The sequence below is a fragment of the Neopsephotus bourkii genome, unplaced genomic scaffold, assembly GCF_033783945.1.
Source record: "Neopsephotus bourkii isolate Nb327-2 ecotype Australia unplaced genomic scaffold, CSIRO-AGI_Nbou_v1 NB_745, whole genome shotgun sequence".
Taxonomy (NCBI): Eukaryota; Metazoa; Chordata; class Aves; order Psittaciformes; family Psittacidae; genus Neopsephotus; species Neopsephotus bourkii.
Window position 1 is genome coordinate 916,404 of NW_026901243.1, and position 19,750 is coordinate 936,153.

At 51.0% G+C, this 19,750-nt stretch overlaps 1 protein-coding gene across 3 annotated transcripts; it reads left to right on the forward strand.

The window, feature by feature from the left end:
- The first annotated feature begins 1,037 nt into the window (after positions 1–1,037).
- HHATL (hedgehog acyltransferase like) lies at positions 1,038–16,107 on the forward strand. 3 transcript variants are annotated; one of them, XM_061354780.1, is made up of 12 exons: positions 1,038–1,140; positions 2,630–2,776; positions 3,294–3,361; positions 3,691–3,804; positions 4,484–4,678; positions 5,409–5,618; positions 9,567–9,738; positions 10,394–10,538; positions 10,920–10,955; positions 11,728–11,929; positions 13,349–13,490; positions 14,746–16,107. In XM_061354780.1, the coding sequence occupies exons 2-12, from the start codon at positions 2,671–2,673 to the stop codon at positions 14,865–14,867; spliced, it is 1,512 nt and encodes a 503-aa protein (XP_061210764.1). In that variant the 5' UTR covers positions 1,038–1,140; positions 2,630–2,670; the 3' UTR covers positions 14,868–16,107. The 3 variants fall into 3 exon arrangements, with proteins under 3 accessions (XP_061210764.1, XP_061210765.1, XP_061210766.1); XM_061354781.1 differs by lacking the exon at positions 14,746–16,107 and adding an exon at positions 14,326–14,528; XM_061354782.1 differs by lacking the exon at positions 1,038–1,140 and having other exon boundaries at positions 2,639–2,776; positions 3,298–3,361.
- Positions 16,108–19,750: the final 3,643 nt, after the last annotated feature.

Consider the following 19,750-nt stretch of genomic DNA (forward strand, 5'->3'; position numbering starts at 1 on the left):
ATAATGGAGGCCACAACCCAGTGCAGCCTCTTCCCATCTCATTTTGTTTTCAGATGCAAAAGCTGAGAAGCCACAAAGACACTCCGAGGGATGGAGCATCTCTGGTGTGGAGACAGGCTGAGAGCACCAGAGAAGAGAAGGCTCCAAGGAAAACTTAGAGTAGGTTCCAGTGCCTGAAGGGGCTGACAAGAAACCTGGAGAGGGGCTTTTGACAAGGGCAGGTAGGGACAGGACAAGAGGGAATCGCTTTAAACTGGCAGAAGGTGGGTTTAGATTAGATATTGGGAAGTTTTCCCTGTGAGGGTGGTGAGGCCCTGGAACAGGTTGCCCAGAGAAGCTGTGGCTGCCCCATCCCTCGCAGTGTTCAAGGCCAGGCTGGACGAGGCTTGGAGCAATCTGATCTAGTGGAAGGTGTCCCTGCCTGTGGCAGGGCAGCTGGAATTGGATAAGCTTTAAGGTCTCTTCTAATCCAAACCATTCTGTGGTTCTAAGGGTCTCCTGAAGTTGTTTTGTAAAGGTGCGGCAACCTCTGAGCCCCATGCTGATTTAAACACCACCTGAGCCAGGGAGGAATTGCATCTTTTGGCTCCGTGCCTCAGTTTCCCCATTGCCATGCAATGATATTTGCCTCCCCCTTAATTCAAGGCAGTGGAGGCTTCCTCCTCCCTTGCAGGGCTCAAAGCAGGGCACCAAAACACCCCCGCGAGGGGGACTGCTCCCTGCGGGACGTCTCCCGCACGCTGGGCTCCCCTGGCCAGCCCCGGGCGGCGCTCCCTGGCCCGGGTGCACTTTGGCAGGCAGGACGGGTCCTCTCCGGCAGCTGCGGTGACAGACAGCTCCTGAACCAGCCCCCCTCTGCAGTGCTGCTCTAAAATAAAAATACCTCCCGCCTGCTCCGCTCCGCTCCACTCCCCGCCAAACTTCCTCCGGGGGCAAGGTGGGGGACGGCAGCCCCAAAATACACCCGGGCAGACAGTCCCCCAACCGCGGCCGAGGGATGCTGTAGGGCAAGCCAGCAGCCCCCCAAACCCCTTCTTTGCCCCCCGTTTCTATTCCCCCCTCCCGCAGCCCCCCGTCGCGGTGTCGGACGCTGGATCCCCGCACCCTCTGCCGCCTCCCCCTGCGACCCCGGGGCTCAAGGTCAGTAGTGGGGAGCTGTGCGGGGATGAGCGGGGTGGGGGGGATGCCGGGGGTGCTGACACGCTGCTCCCGCAGCTCGGGGGCTTTTGATCACCTCTGCCTAGCGCCCACTGCCCGGCCGGGGTCCCGGGGCGGCGGAGGGGAGAGGAGGGATGAGGATGCTGCAGCCCCGCAGCGGCTCGGAGCTGGGGGGGGGGCTCCCCTGGTCACACCCCTGCACCTGACTCAGCAGCCCGGGAGCCATTGGGAGTTAAAACTGCCCGAGGGTCGTCCCCGCCCAGCACCCCTGACCCAGCGCAGGGTCCCCAGCGGCAGCCGGGCGCCGGTAACTGCCCCCCCCCCGCCCGGCTCAGTTTCGGGGTGGCCTTGCCCCTCTCTCCATGCCCAAAAATCCAACTTTGAAAAGCTTGGGAATGAATTAAAAAAGCTTTTCAAAGCCACCTCTGTGTTTGCCCCCATGCCGCAGGGCACCGCGGCGCAGCGGCACCAGGACAACCCCCGCCTCACTAGCGTTCCCTCCAGCCCTGGGGAGGATGGGGTTACCCCGCATCGCTGCTAAAAAGCTCCAACGCTCTTAAAAAACTCAGTGACCGAAAGAAAATAAATTCAAAAATAAGAATCGTAATTAACAAAAAAGAAGTCGTTTAAATAAGCACCCTCAGCACAAGCTCCGCGAGGCAGATGCAGAAGCAGAAGGTGACCGGGTCTCCTTTTACTGCTGCTATAAGCAGAATTCCGCCCCTTTCTCTCCCCCAAAGCGCACCGCGCCGCAGCGGGGTGGGGGGAGATGTCACGGATGGGGGAAAGTGCCCCAAGCAGCGTATTCCGCAGCAGTCGGGGCGCTGCGGAGCTCGGGTCAGGCTGAGAAGCACGTTAATTACTCGAGGTTAATTAGCGTCGGGAGGAGTTAATTAGCCCGGGCTAATTGCGGGGATGGGTGCGGCAGAGCGGTTGGTGCGGGCCTGAGATTGGTGGCTGGGAGCAGTTTGGGCTCGGGGGGATCCTAAAGCCCCCAAGAGCCTGGGGCTGGGCAGAACCCCAGCTAAAAGGTGAGCAGCAGCTCAGGGTAAAGGAGCACGGCATCTCATCGTGTTCTTTCCAGCTGGAGTGTCCTTGTGCTCTACCCTGGATCTCTTCTAAAGGTGCAGTTAGGAATTAGGGGGGGGGACCCCCATCCTGGGTGTGTGGCATCCTGGAGCATCTCTGACCACTGGAATGGGTGCACTCTGCTGGGAGGAGCCTTTTATCAGGAACACCTACCTGAGCTGTCCCCACATCCTGGCTCCTGGGTGGGTTTTGCAGCAGCGCTCAGCAGCAACCGCTATCCCTGCACCAAGCATTCAGCCCCAGGTACTACCATCTTCCTTCAGCCACCACCCTTTAAGGAAGCCCTCAAAGAAGAGCAGCTAAGGACCAGCAGCAATTCTTGGTGTTTGAGGGGTAGGAGGACAGGTGGAGCTCTCACCCTGGGTTTTCTTACCTCTGCCAGGTCTGGATCCCCTGCATCAGCTGGGGCAGTAACCTGCTGCCATGGGGGTTAAAGCAATGCTTCCCAACTACGAACTGGGCTTTTATGCTCTCACCGTGACATGTGCTGTGGTGTACAGTAGTAGTGAGATCTTCCAAGCATCCAGAGGTAATGGCTCTCCATTGCATCCCCCCTGAGGAGGCCCTGGGAGGGAGGACAGGTGTACAGTGGCTGCTTTTACAGCTATTAATACCAGCAGCAGATCCCTGGCTTTAGTCTGGGGACAGAACAGCTTGGGAATCCTTTGCAAGGTTCAGAAAGGGCTTTTGCCTTTTTGCCTGCTTTCTCTGTCTCTCCAGCCAGTGCCCAGAGCAGGCAGTCACCCTGCCTGTATGAGGCTGGTCCACAAGACTTTTGTGTGGAAGCCCAAAAACACCTGTAGATTTCTTGGATTAGATGGGAGTCCCTGGGATCTGCATTGCAAAAAGGCTTTGCTGGGAAGTCTTGCAGAAACTGTTGAGGAGCCCAGCTCCTGTGGTTCTTCATGAGAGTTAGGCACTTTTGGGATGCCATGTTTGAGCCCTGATGGCTCATCATCATGGTGAGGAAGGCTCCTTGCCTTGCTGAAACCCAGGCCTCACTTCCCAGAGCTGTTTCTCTCCCCATAATTCTGATTCATTTGCAGACAGCATGAACAGAAAGGCCTTTCGGGATGGCATAAAGCCGGGCTGGCACTACTTCGGCAGGAAGATGGTAAGAGGATGATGGACTCGGTCTTTGGTAGCTACAGGTGACACGGTCAGTGCTGAGCACTGCAGAAGCAGAGCTGGTTGTTCTGGTGCTGACATGCTTTGTCAGGAAAATATCAGCCCTGCAGCACCATGGATGCTCTCCTCTGTGTCCACCAAGATAAGGCACTTCGCATCTCCTGGGGGTTTATGACCAAGATAAAGTGCTCGGGAGCCCTTGGGTGGAAAATGGGAAGAACAGGCTTTGAAAGCTGTGTGGTTTCCCCTCCAGCTGGGTGTTGGGGCAGGGGTGCAAAGGCTTGGGACAGTAAAGTACTGGTCCTGCTCCCACAGGATGTGGCTGATTTCGAGTGGGTGATGTGGTTCACATCATTCAGGAACGTCATCATCTTCGCCCTCTCGGGGCATGTCCTCTTTGGCAAGATCTGCTCCATGACAGTGCCACAGGTGAGCCAGGGATGTGGTGGGATGGATTTGAAAGCACCAAGGTGACCTGGAAGCTGTAGAGAGGGTTTGAGGGATGTTCTGTGATGTTCTAGGGTAGGGAGAGCTGAGCTGGGGCTTTCACCAAACTGACCATGGGTTAGGGCTGCTCCTGTGAGACACACACACACACAGAGAGTCCTGTGTCCGGCTCTGAGCCCCTAGCATAAGAAGGTCATGGAGCTGTTGGAGTGAGCCCAGAGGAGGCTATGAATATGCTCCAGGGACTGGAGCACCTCTGCTATGGTGACAGGCTGAGAGCTGGGGTTGTTCAGCCTGGAGAAGGCTCCGGAGACACCTTAGAGCAGCTTCCAGTGCCTAAAGGGGGCAGCAAGAAAGCTGGAGACAGGCTTTTGACAAGGACAGGTAGGGACAGGACAAGGGGGAATGGCTTTAAAGTGACAGAGGGGAGATTTAGATGAGATCAGAGGAAGTTCTTCCCTGTAAGGGTGGTGAGGCCCTGGCACAGGGTGCCCAGAGAAGCTGTGGCTGCCCCATCCCTGGCAGTGTTCAAGGCCAGGTTGGATGGGGCTTGGAGCAACCTGGTCTGGTGGAAGGTGTCCCAGTCTATAGCAGGGGATTTGGAACTGGGTGAGCTTTAAAGTCCCTTCAAACCCAAACCAGTCTGTGATTCTTCTTGCAGCACCGGGCTGTGGTGTACATGCTGTATGGGTTCTTGGCTGTGCTGAGCAGCATGGGGCCCATCTACCTGATGATCATCCTCTCCCACTGCCTTGTCCTGTACTCCGTTGCCCTGGCCAAGCAGAAGTGGCTCTGCTACGTGGCTGGGCTTTGCTGTCTTGCCTCCTTCAAGATGGAGCCATTTAGCTCGTGGCAGGTAGGTGCTGTCTTGGGCCATGTGTCTGCCTCATGTCCAGCCCACTTGTGTCTGTCTCATTGGGTTTATTCCCAAGGCGGGATCCTGGGGCACCTGCAAACATGGCCACTTCTCATAGTACATCAGAGCTCCACCTGAGTCCTTGCTGGTCAGTCAGCAGCTTGTCAGCCATGGAAGGTGTGCTCCTGCTCCGTGCTTCAGCTTCCCCATCTGTAACACAGTGCTGGGATGGATCCACACCTGTCTCTTAGGCCTCTGCTCAGTTAAGATGTTCTCTCTCTGGTGTGTGGAGAGGAGCCCAGGAAGGATCTTATAAAGCTACTCAGTCCCTCAGAAGGACAGTGCCGTCCCTCCCTGCCTGCTGCTTAGCTCCTGAAATGTGTGTGTGTCCCTGCATCAGGCTTGTGCTGGCTTTTCTTCCCTCCCTGGGGAGGGTTACGTCCCTGTGGCAGGGTAAGTGCTCCCACCCCAGAGTAAAGCCTTTGTGACCCACAGCTGCTTGGTAAAGGCATGGCCAAGAGGATCTCCTCCAGGATGCAGGAACCAGCTGGGAAATCAAGCCCCGGTTTTCTCTTTCCAAGAGCAAGGCTTATTAGTTCCTGGGACAATTGGTGTCAGAGCATAATCAGAGGCTTTATGTGGTGTTCCAGGAACGACGTCCTCCAAAAAGCGAGGGCACACAGAAGTGACACCAAGTGCCTGGTGGTAACTTTTGATTTTTCAAATCCAGAGCGGGTTCGTAACAGGAGCTTTTGATCTTCAAGATGTCCTTTTCTACGGAGGAAGTGGATTCACCATCATGCGCTGCATGAGCTTTGCACTTGAGAGCGCTGAGAAGAAAGAGGGCATCTACTCCATATTTGACCTCCTCAAGTACAACTTCTACCTCCCATTCTTCTTCTTTGGGCCTGTCATGACGTTTGACAAGTTCCTTGCCCAGGTGAGTGCTCCTCAATAAGCCTTTCCCTGCATTTGTTTGCTTGCATTTAATGCCTACAAAACCCCACATTTGCCAGAGTGAAGATGCAAATGGTTGTAGAGTTTCTTATGGTCACCTGCAGTGTGCGGCCATAGTGTGTGCTGCACAACGATGCTGTGATTTTTGTGGGGAGAGGCATAAACTGATGGGGTTTTAACCTTCCCTTCTGGGACATTGCCACTGATCAGTTCAGAAGGGAAGGCATTGCTGTGCTGAAAGCATCATGCTGGGGTGAAGAGGGGAAGGCTCAGATTATGTCCTTATTCTCTGGGCACCTGCACTACTGGGTGCCTCAGTTTCCAAGTCCTGCCACACCAGCTGCCCCATGCTGCCCCCCTGTGCTGTGCTGGGAGGCCATGGTGAGAGCCAGACCTGTGGTGCCCATCTGCAGGGCCTCTGCATGCAGATGGCTGGAACAGCAAGGGCAGTTTTATGCTTCCATCCAGCTGGTTTGCCCAAGAAGTGACCACCCAGCATTCCTGGGGATGGTCTCTGTGTCTTCAGATGAAGTTATTTCTCTAGAAATAAGTAAGATTGCTAATAGAAATAAATGAAGAAGCAACCAGGGGCTTCCTCTGTTCTCCATGAAATACTCTGGTGCCCCAAGTCTTTACCTGTATTACACAAAACCAGGGGAGCTTTGTGAAGAGCATACTCCAAACAGCACTGGAAAACATGAGCAGAAGGCTGGGCTGGGACCAGCAGACCTCTGGGGCTGTTTCACAGCCAAGATCATGAAAAGCAGCAGTGCTCTGTCCTTCCTTGCTTTTCCCATCTCAACATCCTTTTACACCAATGATCAACCTTGGTTATCAAAGCGGACTGGTACTGCTTGCTGAAGAAGGGACCTCTTGGTCAGCAATGGTGATGGGAAGGACTGCCACCACCCTTCCATTTCCTTTCAAATAAGAACGGCTACATTGAGGTTTTGGACCCAAATTGACCTTTGATTGCAAGAGCATTCTGGAAGAACATTTGTGAATTCAGAAGAAATAAACAGCCCAAAGCCTCTCTGGTGAGGAAGGGGCTGAAGACCCACCTAGCTCAGCACCTTCTCCCTAGCACTGGGCTGGTACTGGTTCCCTAAGAAAGGGTCTGCACTGGTCTTGTTTCCTCCAGTGAGTAGGGTGAGCCCTAATCTGAGTCCCGTTCCTTGCTGCTGCATCACCTGGGGAGTGAATAACCTTGTGCTGCATGTTGGAAGGAATAGGATCCATTGGGTCTTATAGGATCTATTTAAAATTACTTTTAGAGAATTTGACCCTGAAGATCTTAAGGTCAGCTCTGGTGTGCCCCATATGGAATGCTTGTGGTGCACTGAGTCAGCAGGCATCAGCCCATTCTCAGCAGACAAGCACCAGGGATGGCCAGGCTGCTGGTGGGCTCTTCTCCATCCTAAGGCTTTACCTTTCCAGGTGCCCTCCTCACCCCATGTTCCCCTTGTTTCCCCCTTTTTCATCAGTCTTTCCTATGAAATGGGCAGTGCTGGCTTCTCCGAACACTGCAGTCAGGTGTCTGTAAATCAGGGCATTAAACTTTCATGTCTCCAGTATATGAACTCCACCATTCCTACAAGGCTTGACCTGGAAGGGGTGTTATTTACAGCATCATGGAATGGCTTGGGATGGAAGTGACCTTAAAGATCATATATTTCCAACGCCCTACTCTTCTTCACAGCCCCAGACCAGAATATCTATGGGCATTTAATGAGCAACTCCCCTCTATGCTGCTTAGAGCACCTACCCTGGAGGCACGAGAAGTCCCAGCACCTTTTCCATGCCCGGCCATGGGTCCTGTCTTGGCCTGGCCACTACTGCCATCTCCTGGCTAAATGCTCCCCTGCTCCCCTGCTCCCCTGCTCTGCTGCAGAGGTGAATTCCATACTGCCCAGCAGCAATTATGGGGACAGGCAGATGGAGTCCCTTCCCCAGCGTGGGGTGTGCAGGCCAGCTAGGAAACACATCTGTATATTTTTTGTTTCTACTGGTGCTACATCCTGGTGGAGATCTTGCACCTCTGTGTGTGGTGGGACCTCATCTATACGGAGGTTTGGTCAACCCCATGTCAGCTGGAAAGCATCTTCCTTACAAGGACCAAAGGAACAAATTCACTTCTGTAGGGCTGGAAGCATGGGGAATCCAGCCCTGACCACCAGGGGTTGATGCCACCAAACTCAGACATAAGGGTGAGAGGAAATGGCCTCAAGCTGCACCAGGGGAGGTTTAGATTGGATATTAGGAAGTATTTCTTCACTGAAAGGGATGTCAAGCCCAGGAACACGCTGCCCAAGGAAGCGCTTGAGCCACCATTCCTGAGGTAAGCAAATAAATACAAATAAATAATAAATAATAGAAATAAATCTTGAAGAGACCTGTAGATGTGGTGCTTGGGGACACAGTTTAGTGGTGGACTTGGCAGTGCTGGACTTGGTGATCTTAAAGGTCTTCTCCAAATGTTGTTCTCTAAATGTATGAAAGGGGTCTCTGTGTCCTCCCACACATCTCCATGCCAGAGCCTGTCCTCCCTCAGCTTCTCTTCCAGCTCAGGGTCCAGTGGCCTCTTTGAACCCTTGAAGCACTTGGCATATAACAGACACGAAAGAAATCTGGCAAAGGCTTTAATACGCAGAAATCATTTGGATTTGATGACGGGGCTGGTGCGGCAGCCTGTGGATTATGCTGGGGGAGCTCCCACCTCTCGCAGGGAATAAAGGGAAAGTAATAAACATAAGAGGATTTCGAATACAGCAGCAATTTTTACGGGGAAGCGAGGACATCAGTCTGCCCAGTGTAATCCTGAAAGCTTGCTTGGATGGTGATTATGTTACAACAGCCAGAGACATGACAGCTCTGGGAGGCAAAGCCCGGCCCCCTGTTTGTACAAGACACAGCAGAGATGAAATCCCCATGGATTAGGTTCCAACCTCTTCAGGGTGGCCTCTCAAGCAGCTCCCCTCTCATTTCCAGCAAGTGTCTGCAGCAGAAGTTCTAGAGACCATCAGTCATTCTCCTCCTCCCAAATGATCCTGGCCAAAAAATATACACCTGGCCCTGGCAGACCTACAGGTGTGATTCATGCCCTGTTCCCAACCTCTTCTGGGCAAGGCACTATTTACAAGGCCCTGTAGTGACAGGACAAGGGGGAATGGCTTGAAATTGACAGAAGGGAGATTCAGATTGGATATTAGGAAAAATTTCTTCACTATTCCTATATTAGGAAGAAGTTCTTCCCTGTGTGGGTGGTGAGGCCCTGGCACAGGTTGGCCAGAGAAGCTGTGGCTGCCCCATCCCTGGCAGTGTTCAAGGCCAGGTTGAACGGGGCTTGGAGCAACCTGGTCTAGTGGAAGGTGTCCCTGCCCGTGGCAAGTTGTTGGAACTGGATGAGCTTTAAAGTCCCCTCCACCCAAACCATTCTGTGATTCCATGTCCTTCCCTCAGTCTGTGGCATCCTGTAGATGTGATGGGTATGGGCATTTGCTCCGCTTAGTGACCTGTGCACAGGGCCACCCTTAACCAAACTTGACTTTCTGAAGACGTCCCTGCAGAACGAGCATAAACCACAGCTCCCTGCTTGGTATGTTTTTCACCCCAGCTCAGGTTCCTTAGGTACAGCCAGACTTGTCACTGTGGTGTCACACCATGTGCCTGCTCTGCTGGAAACCCCAGCAATGGGAACAGCCTTTGCTAGAAGGGTGATCCAGGAGGCACATTGCTGCTGTGCTCAGCACGAAGGTGGGGGTGTTGGAGGTATCTTCTTGGGTGTTCCTAAATCAGTGGTGATTTGGGCCATGTAGGTCATGGTGTGATTTGAAGGGCAGCATTAAGTCCCTGTTTGGACCATTTGCCTGGATGGAAGAACACACTGCCTGTGTCTCATCTGATCCCTTTACTGGTTTGCCATCCTGGGCAGGTGAGCAATCGAGAGCTAAGACGCAAAGATGATGAGATGAAGAACATCCGGGTCCATGCCCTCATCCACGCTGGGGCCATCATTGCTGTGGACATCTTCTTCCACTTCTTCTACATCCTCACTCTTCCTTCTGACCTGAAGTTCATGAACCGCCTCTCAGACTGGTCCTTGGGTGAGTGGCAGTGCTTGTACACATTCATGCACGTACTCAGCTTCAGGGCAGTGGTGAGTGATTCCAATCTCCAGTCACCCTTACTGAGAGGCTTTGGCAATGCCTGTGTTGGACAGGTTTGAAAAAAGCTCCTCTTCTTCCCATTGATAATGCACAGAGCTGGGGTCAGGCAGCCCTGGAAAGCAGATGGTGTTGGTCTGATGTTCTCACAAGGTCCCAATGTAAATTGTTTACCTGTGGGTTTAAGAGGCTGACCACCAAGCCATTCCCATCGCATTTGTTCTGAGTTGGAAGGGAGCTCAGCACCTCTGAAAAATCAGCCCCATGCTGTTGTTGTAAGAGGCACATCTGGTATCTCAGATGCCTCCTCAGGTGGCCACCTATTATAGGTGTTTGTGAGCCACTGAAATAGTCCCTGTGTGTAGGCTGTACAGAGAGCAGCTCAGGGGGTTTTAGCTGCTGTCTTCAGTCTCCTAATGGAGGGTTGTACAGAAGGTGGACTCTTCCTGGAGGGTGGCAGGGAAGAAGCAGGACACAGCAAGCAAGGTGCAGCAGTAAGAATTAGAAATCTTTAGTGTTTGTCCCCGCAGGGTTTGTCTTCCAATGTGAGACTGCTCCCAAAGACAATCGCGTTTGACTCTTATTTTTGCTCCAGCTGGCCTGGCCTACTCCAATTTGGTGTATGACTGGGTGAAAGCTGCTGTCATGTTTGGGGTGATCAACACCATTGCCAGACTGGACCATTTGGACCCACCCCAGCCTCCAAAATGCATCACCATGCTCTATGTCTTCGCAGAAACGTGAGTACCCCACATGCATCTCATGAAGAGAGATGGCATGTTTGACCTGAATGAAACATGCATGAAGGGGAGGACACCTGGGCTGGGATTCTGAGGAGCTGGCCTGTGAGGTGGAGACTATCTACATTGAATATATGTACTGAACCTATAGCCTAGACCTGGCCATAGACCAGGGAAATATTCTTGGGCAGGAAGCAATAGGTAAGAAGAGAGGTTATCACCACATAAACAGTGGAACCTGTTCAGGAAGGAGCACGGGGAACTGTTATGAACAAGTACCTTGCCAGGCAATTGAGTACCTTCTTTGGCTGGTTGCTGTGTGGAAAGGTGTAATTCATTACACTGTGTGTTTTAACATACTTTTTATCATCTGCGTTTTAGGCATTTTGACAGAGGGATTAACGACTGGCTATGCAAGTAAGTGTTAACCATCTCTAGTCTGGTTCAGGGTCTTCTCTTTCATCACATAGCAATGAAGCATTTAATGCTGTTTGTCTGAAAGCTGAGTTGTCTTCTCTTGTGAATGAATCCCACTTTGGCATGAAGTCATATTTGGTCTGTGTATCCCTTAGACCATTGAATTAATCACCACAAAGAGCCACAGCCCCCTGCCAGAGTTAGGAATAAGACAGTCCTGCCCAGAGATCCCTTTAAGTCTGGTGGGTTTAGCACTCCCTCGAGGGAGGAAGAGTTAGGTTCATATTCCACCAAGAGGAAAGGGGAATTGAGCCCAGGTCTCAATATCCTGGTATCCAAGGGTGGCCTAAGCTGTATCTACACCTTCCTGAGCCTGTCAGCTGTCTTCAGCCACAAGTTCACACCAGTAAACCTGTACTGAAGGTAGTGGCTGCTCAATGATGAAATCCTGTGCACCAGCAAGTCTGAGATAGGCTGCAGCTCTACAGATCCCTACGGTTTATCAGCCCTTTCCCTGGAAGAGCAGGAAAGGGTGGTATTTTGTCCCGAAGGAGATGTGGGCTTGTGAGAAATGCAAGCCACAAGGCAGCTGGACTGCAGAAAAGATCAGTTTATTGCTAGAACATGGCAGCCAAAACATCCTTCCTTTGTTGCCAGGGTGCTCTATGTTGACCTGCCTGTGAGGGGCTTGTGGTGGGTGAGCATGGGATAAGGGACTCCAGAGTGGTCTCACTGACTACAAGGAGCACTGACCACTTTCCTTGGCCCTTAGGTACGTATATGATCACATTGGAGAGAACCATGAAAACATCATTAAGGAGCTGGTGGCCTCCATCGCCACCTTCGCAGTCACCACTCTGTGGCTAGGACCGTGTGAGATCATTTACATCTGGTCTGTCTTCAACTGCTTTGGCCTCAACTTTGAGCTTTGGGTACAGAAGTTCTTTCAGCAGGCACCCTTTGCCAAACTGGAGGTGAGCAGCTGGGCTGCAAGTGAATGGGGAGAGGTCAATGGGTCTGGGACCAAACCCTGGAGCTGGAAAACATCCATGACTGTAGGGAGATAAAACTTTGTTATACAAGTCAGATCCATTTTCACCTGAGACTGAACAGCAACATCACTGATGAAGTTATGCAGCTCCATGTCCAGGCCTCCTGTGTGGAGACCTGAAGCTTTTTCCTGTGGTCTTTAGCATCCTTACAATCAGCTATTTAACTGGCCAAGGGAAACACAGTCCTGGTCCTCTGTATCCCTTCATTTTATGCACTGTGTCACCTACCCAGAACAAATTCCCACCTGCCCATACAACATTTAGGCTGGGTGTGGAGCTTTCAGAGGGAAAATGAAGGTCCATGAGAACCAGAAGTGCAACCCCAACAGGTCTCAAAGTACCACAATCCGAGGTCTGTCCCTGGTGAATTATTTATATATTTCCATATAAAAATAACTCATTCTTGTTCTGCAAAACATCTTGATATTCTGAGTAGGTTTGATGTTTTGATATGATTTCTGATAAAAGCAAACTTTTAGGTACTAGATGATTGAAACATTTTCCAACCCCTCCAAAGCTTAGTCTCCTGCTTCTGGGACCAAGGTACCTCGGGGATATGTTGGAAATAAAACTTAGGAAACTCCATCCTGGAAACAATTATGTTGCTTGTTTTGCCCAATCTAAAGTCTGGAGGTCCTAAACCAGCTCCGTAAAGACCTCTTTTGAACAAAAACTTTGAAGAGGAGTCCTCCTGTTTGCTCCCCTCACTGAACTTCTAATCAGATTATAGCACTCACAGGCAGTGAAATCTCCTTCCCTGCGGCACCACAGTTCTCGGCACTTAAGCGGCCTGGGGATTCATCATGCTCTTTGAAGGTTGCTATAAACCACTTCCCTGCCCCACTCACAGCAGCTGCTTCTGAGGATTATATGTCAGTGACAATTTCACTCTGCTGCTGTCACTGGGTTTTCAGCTTGTTGGGGTTTTTTTAAGTCCTAAGAAACAATTTCTACTGGGAGGAGGGAGTGATATGCACATAGGGCTAATAATAATCCTGGTGTAAAAGAGCATCCATCTGCCTTGAGGAGTGGCTTACCCCAGGCAACAGATGAAGAAAGCAGTACTCAACCTTTACTATTAACATGAAACCATGTGTAACATCTTGCCCCTACCCATGGGACCTTGAAACACCAATTGTGAATCCCAATATGAGTCCAGCAGCAGAGCACAAGTTTTACCTTTTCTCTATGTTTCTTCATCCCAAAGACACTAAAGGATGCTCTAATTTCTGCCTAAAACTCTGGGATCCCAGCCAGAGTTTGGCAGGAGTTGGACCACTGCTTCCCTTATACTTACAGCCCCATTTTAGCTTGCTCTCTCTGCTCCTGTTCCCTCCTCAGGCCAAAATGTCAGGGGCCATGTCTCGGCGGATTCGGGCAGTTTTTGGGGCTGTGAATTTCTGGGCCATCATCCTCTTCAACATCCTAGCCCTCAACAGCCTGGAGTTTGCGCTGCTGGTGACCAAGAGACTTCTCCAGACAGGTAAGGTGCTACCAGCTTTCCCATTGAGGGACCCTCGTCTTGATGGGAGGGCGCCGGTAGGGGGATTGAGGACTGGGACTTCTGAGTCCTCTTGGATACAAAGTGGCCTGGCCATTGGGTTGTTATGTGGCTGCTCCCAGCGTGACTCATTCTTATGGAAAAGGTGCAGGCAGTGGTTTCCTAGCTCCCACCCTTCCCATGTGAGCTCTCTGGGGCACAAGCTGTTTTTCAGGTGTGCTTGTACAGCTCCTAGCACAGCTTGACACTGTGATTTAGACTCCTTACAGCAATGCAAAGGTCATATTCACCCCACAAAGGTGGGCTGAGCCCTGGTCATGAAATGGTCTCCTTGCTGGAGAAAGTGATTTACTTGTCCTGCCTCATCTCCTTTAGCAGTTACTCCTGCTTCAGCCTGAAGCTGACAGGTACGAATCCTTATGTTGCAGTACATTAGAAATGTACAGCAAACATGTACATTTCTAATCAGTGGATGGTGGCACCATTTTGAAGTCTTCTTGAGCACCCCAGGGTATAAATAGCCATCAGGAGCCCATGTCCTCCAGCCCTCTCTGTGATGGGGCTGGTGTAGTCAACAGCTAATGTGACACTCTGGGTGCAGTGTGCCAGAAGTGCCTGCCTGCTGAGCTAGCTGGCTTTTGCTGGTTGCATTATTCATTTCAGAGGTCCTGTTTTAGCAGGTACAAAGCCTGTGTCTCCTCTCTGCTGTGGATACCAGATTTGTGATTACAAATGCCATCAGATACTTCATAAGTAAAGGGAAGAGCTCCCAGCTCTCAGTCACTTACGTAGGTAACAAAAACATGTGTTTTCCTAGGTGTACATTGTGTCCCCACTGGGTAAAGAACAAGGCTGGGGTTGATCTTCAGCATCAGTGGGGCGTAAAACTTCCAGAAGGTCACAGTGCTGAACAACGACGGACATGGGCAGATTGAATAGGCAGAAAGTCAACCAGGACTAAACCTGGGGAGCATGAATTTTGGGGGTAAGACAGTTCTCAAAACCACTCCAGCATATTCCCACATTAGCACAGCTTCATCTAAAATCTGATCCTAGGGTTTTGTCTCTTCTTTCAGTGAAGCTGTAGGGCTGGATCCACAATTGAAAATGTCATTGGGCATCATGAACTTGTAGGACCTCCTAAACCCACCTGAGAGGCAGCACTGCTGGAGAGAAGAGCTGGCCTTGTTAGGCAAGCAGCCACACCAAGATGACCATGTCTCCCTACATCTTCTAGGTTTCCCTGTCAGCACCTTGTCCATCTGGTTCATCACATACTGTGGAGTGCAGCTGATCAAAGAGCATGAGCGCATCCTGGCCATCAAGGAGGAGAAGAGTGACAAAGCAAAGGCGGAGTAGAGGGAAGCATCAGCAGGCTTGTCCCAAAGCCTCATCCCCCTTCCAGCCACTGCTGACAGGCCAGCCACTGGCTGGGGCTCTCCAAACACTCCTGACAATCGAACTGCTGTATCTTACCCATGTAGAAGTCACCTGGAAAGCACAGGTCACCCCCTTGCTGCAGGAAGGATTTTCTGTGAGACACAGTGGGCATTTTGCAGGCTCCCCATGTGTGACAGACTCCTGAGGTAGGTTCCCAGGGCATTTCCTTGATGCTAGAAAGAGCTGTCCCCATAATTCTTCTGACCCTCTGACATGGTGCAGGAGATTTCACCCCTTTCTTCCAGGGGTTCCACCAGCACGCAGCTCTCCCCCAGGATCTGCAGCCCATGTCTCACAGAGGAGACTCTCTAAGCTCCACAACTGGAGGTTTTATGGTGGTCCAGACACACAGCTATGAGAAAGAGATTAGCTGGTGCTAAGCTTGCTCTAAGCAGACCACCTCCAGCTCACTTCTAGCCCAAGAATCCCATGTTTCCTTCACTACAAGAAGTGGTCAGCATCCACTGTCAAGTGCTGAGCACTTACGTTTGTGCAGTAAGCATTGTGAAGTGGCTCAGCACAATCTATTCCTGCCAAGTACCTAGAAATATATAGTACAGTCTTTATAGCAAAGGGTAGGAAGACCAGGATGTCTTTAACACCCATTGAAGGGTATTATCTCCACACCACTGACAGCAGTGTGGAGTGAGCTGTTACAGCCTCTGCAAAACAGGTCTCCTCAGTACTAAATGTCTTGAAAAAGTGATTTAATGCCAACATCAGGCACAGTTAAGGAGAGTGCAGGAGCCACGCTTGCTTCACAGCCATCGTGTATCGCATACAAGTCACCTGGGGACTTGCTGAAGAAACACAACACATGGCTCACAGCTGCTTGGTCCCCAGTGCAAACCCAAAGGGCTCTCCACTGCCGGATCTCAGGCCGATGTGGCCACCATGACCATCTGCTGTGATATATGTTCCGGAACTCAAAGCGAATCCCACTTGCAGTTTTCAAATGCCATGGACAAAGAGTTAAGCTCGCATTCCTGTCCATGGCTGAAGATGCTGTAGCCAGCTCTTGCTCATCTCCAGCCATGCATCCCTCAACTGACTTTGGAGCACACAGCCTAAGCCCATGACTGCATGGCTGAATGAGCTCACACGCTTATATATAACCAAAGCAGAAAGACCCTGAATGAAGGGCAGTGATCTGGGGTTGGGTGGTAGCTTCCTTGGAGAAGCAGACTTTGGACACTGCATAGGAAATGAATTGAATAAATGTACATGTGTGAAACATGGTGCCTTGGGGGAAAGGTGAAAAATAGCTCTGGCTCTCTTGCACTTTAGAGTAACTTTCAGTGGCCTTATGTCTGAGTTACATTGATGTTTGGTGACGGCAGAATCTGGACCACTTTGCAAAGTGGGACAAGATGCTTGGTGCTGGTGTATTCTGGCTTCCCTGTGGATGAAACAGGATCAGTTCCTAGCCAGCTTTCAGCTCTGCCGAAGTACTTTGTAAAGTCCCTGATAAATGTCACTTATTTATGTAGTAAATAAATGTTGGACATCCATGATGCCTCCTGCTCATCACTCTCATGCTGCAGTAATGCAGATGGTACCCTGGGCAACGGGCAGTGCTGAGAGACAAAAGGATCTGTTTTCAAGTCCTCACCTCCCACCCCTAAGGGTGACATGACTGATTTAACAGAAACCCACCTTAGTGGCATCACCAGATTGGCGGTTTGGCTGCAGCTTGATTTGCACTTACCTTTATTTTGACTCCACCTTCATACTGGTGAAATACCACAAGCCCACTTCCGTCAAACTGACATCCATGTACCTTCTGAGCTTGAAGCCATGTTGATTTTATTTCTGTGAGCTTAACCAAAATGGTTGGAAGTAAGGGCAGGTATTGTGCCTTGGTGGCACCTCTAGTCCCAACCCCAAACCTCCTTCAGCTGCCAGGCCCACCACCTTTAACACAGGTGTGCTGCTGGACCTTTGGTGGATGTTTCTTGGCACCTCCATTATTTCAGATTTACTCTTTCCCACCAAAACAGCTATGACATGTGCGTTTCCTTCCAGGATAAAACACCTCGCCCTCCTCCACCGGGGTGTCCTCACACAGTGAAACTACACTGAGCAGCTGAGAAACCATGGGCTCTGACCCTGTGGGTGGCTCAGCTCTGGTCCTTGGCTGCCCGGGAGGACAAACAGAGTCACCCACTTCCCAGTGTCAAAGTGGTGACTCACATGGCAAAGCCCAGTGACTCTGCACTGTCCTCCTGACACGGGTACTCCACGAGAGAAAATAACCCATTCACTAAGGATCTAAATTTACCCAGCAGCTGCATCGCTGGAGCTGCCAGAAGGAGCTAATCTTAGACACCAACTGAGCGGGTGATTTGCTGGAGAGGCTGTTTATGGGAGAACTTGGGATTTGCCCCTCTTTGCCCGAGGCTCTCCCCTCAGCTATCAGTACTGTTACAAACGCAGGAGGTCTGGTGGGACAGGAGCACCCAAGTGGTGTTACCTCAACCAGCTTAGACTTGCTCAGCAGACCTTCTGCCTCAGTGTATGCCTCTATAGAACAGGATTTATCAACTGTTCCTCTCTCTCCTGGAGAGAAGTATCTTGTCTGATCTGGTTATCACCTGTCTGTTAGCAAAACTCACCTGAGAAGCCAAGAGAAGCAATTGTTTATTGCTGTTGCAAGTACAAATCCCAATTAATAACTCTATGCTGGACCCCTGTTCAACCTGACATGGCTATAATTCCTGCATTCAACTTTCTTGTTCTAAAATTGTATATGGGAAGGAATGATCCTGCTACACTGCATCCCCTTAGGATGCTTTCCATGGATCCTCACCTACCCACATGTTGTGGTGGGGTGCTATTGCCCACTTAGAGATACACTTAATAACTGACTCAGTCCACTGATCATTGGAAATCACTAACTGTAGACCTGTTAGATCTGGGGCCAGCTAGCCGTGGGCTATCTCAGAACACCCCACCACCATTTGGCGCTGCTGTCTGTTACACAGCAGCAGTCACCACTCTCAGGTGAAGGAAAGGGAGTTCCCTGGGGAGGGTCATTTCATCCATTCATGTGGATAAATGGTAACTTAACTATGAGCACTGCTCACCCTTATCAAATCCACATGTGCCACCCCATCTGCTTTTAGATGCTAAATCCCTCTGGGCTTGACAGGTACTTGCTTGAAGACCAGCTTACCTTAGCGGTGACACATTGGACCAAGCAAATGGAAGACAGATGGAACAAACCTACTGTGATCAAACCCTCTACAAGAGATAATGTTTGCAGAGGGCTCAGAATTGATGGCTGCCTCTAATTCCACTGCTATCATCAGAGGAAAGACTTGGAGAGAGACTTTTTACAAGGACAGGAAGGGATAGGACAAGGGGGAATGGCTTTTAACTGACAGAAGGGAGATTGAGATAGGATATTAGGAATAAATTATTTCCTGTGAGGGTGGTGAGGCCCTGGCACAGGTTGCCCAGAGAAGCTGTGGCTGCCCCATCCCTGGCAGTGCTCAAGGCCACGTTGGATGGGGCTTGGAGCAACCTGGTCTAGTGGAAGGTGTCCCTGCCCATGGCAGGGGGTTGGAACTGGATGGGCTTTAAGGTGCCTTCCAACCCAAACCATTCTGTGATATATGACACTGCTGATGTCCATATCTCCCTTCTGTCAGTTTAAAGCCATTCCCCCTTGTCCTGTCTCTACCTGCCCTTGTCAAAAGCCCCTCTCCAGATATCTTGTAGGCCCTTTTAGGCATTGCAAGCTGCTCTAAGGTCTCCCCAAAGCCTTCTTTTCTTCAGGCTGAACAAGCCCAGCTCTCTCAGCCTGTCTCCATAACAGAGGTGCTCCAGCCCCTGGAGCATCTTTCTGGCCTCCTCTGGACTAGCTCCAGCCCCTGGAGCATCTTTCTGGCCTCCTCTGGACTAGCTCCAACAGTCCTTTCATCTCAGGTAAGTGCTTAACTTGGGTACAATGAGTCAGCTCCCAGGGATACCTGCATCTCCCCATGTTTGTAGGAAGCTTAAAGGACACAGTGTCTTGAGGAGGCAGTGCACTTGAAAAAAACAGGGCTACATCCCCATGCCTTGGAGCTGGCCCAGCCACTGTGCAAAACCATTAAAGCCAATGGGAGACCCCAGACCGTGTTTGGGACCAGCATAGTGCTCTTTTCCCAGGTGGACCACAATCCTGGGAGAAGCCATCGACCCACTGTCTGGTGAAAGCACCTCTGAGAAGGGATGGGCTGTAGCTGCACTTCAGCAGCCACACTCTGTGATGCAGGGAACATGGAAGCAAACCTTGGATGGCAGCACACACTGAGCAGCACAGTGAAAAGGAAAACAACCCAGGCTCAAGGGATATTAAAGGCAGAGGGGAAAAAATCCCTGCTGGTAGCACGACATTATGATTAAACTTGGGAAAGAGCAGAACTACTGCAGAGGAGGGGAGAGGAGAGGATGGGAGTGTCCAGCCCCTCGTGTCTGGGAACACGGGAACGTTTCTAAAGTTTGACCCAGTTCAAAGATCAGCTCTCACTGCCTGATCCCATCACAGATGAGCAGCCCAGCAGAAGAGCTTATCATGTGAGCTCCAAAACCAGCTTATGATTATTTCCCTGCTATATTGGTACCTCCCAGATGCTGCTGGAACCTCACCAGTACCAAAGGAGCTTCATACCAATATAGTTCCCTCCCTCTTCTCACGTCTGTAGACAAAAGCACAAAGCACTTTTATAAATACATCCATGCCAGGGTAAGGGGTTAATGTGGCTTTAAATACACAAAGAAGAGTGGCTAATATCTTTGCATAGACTTAATTAGAT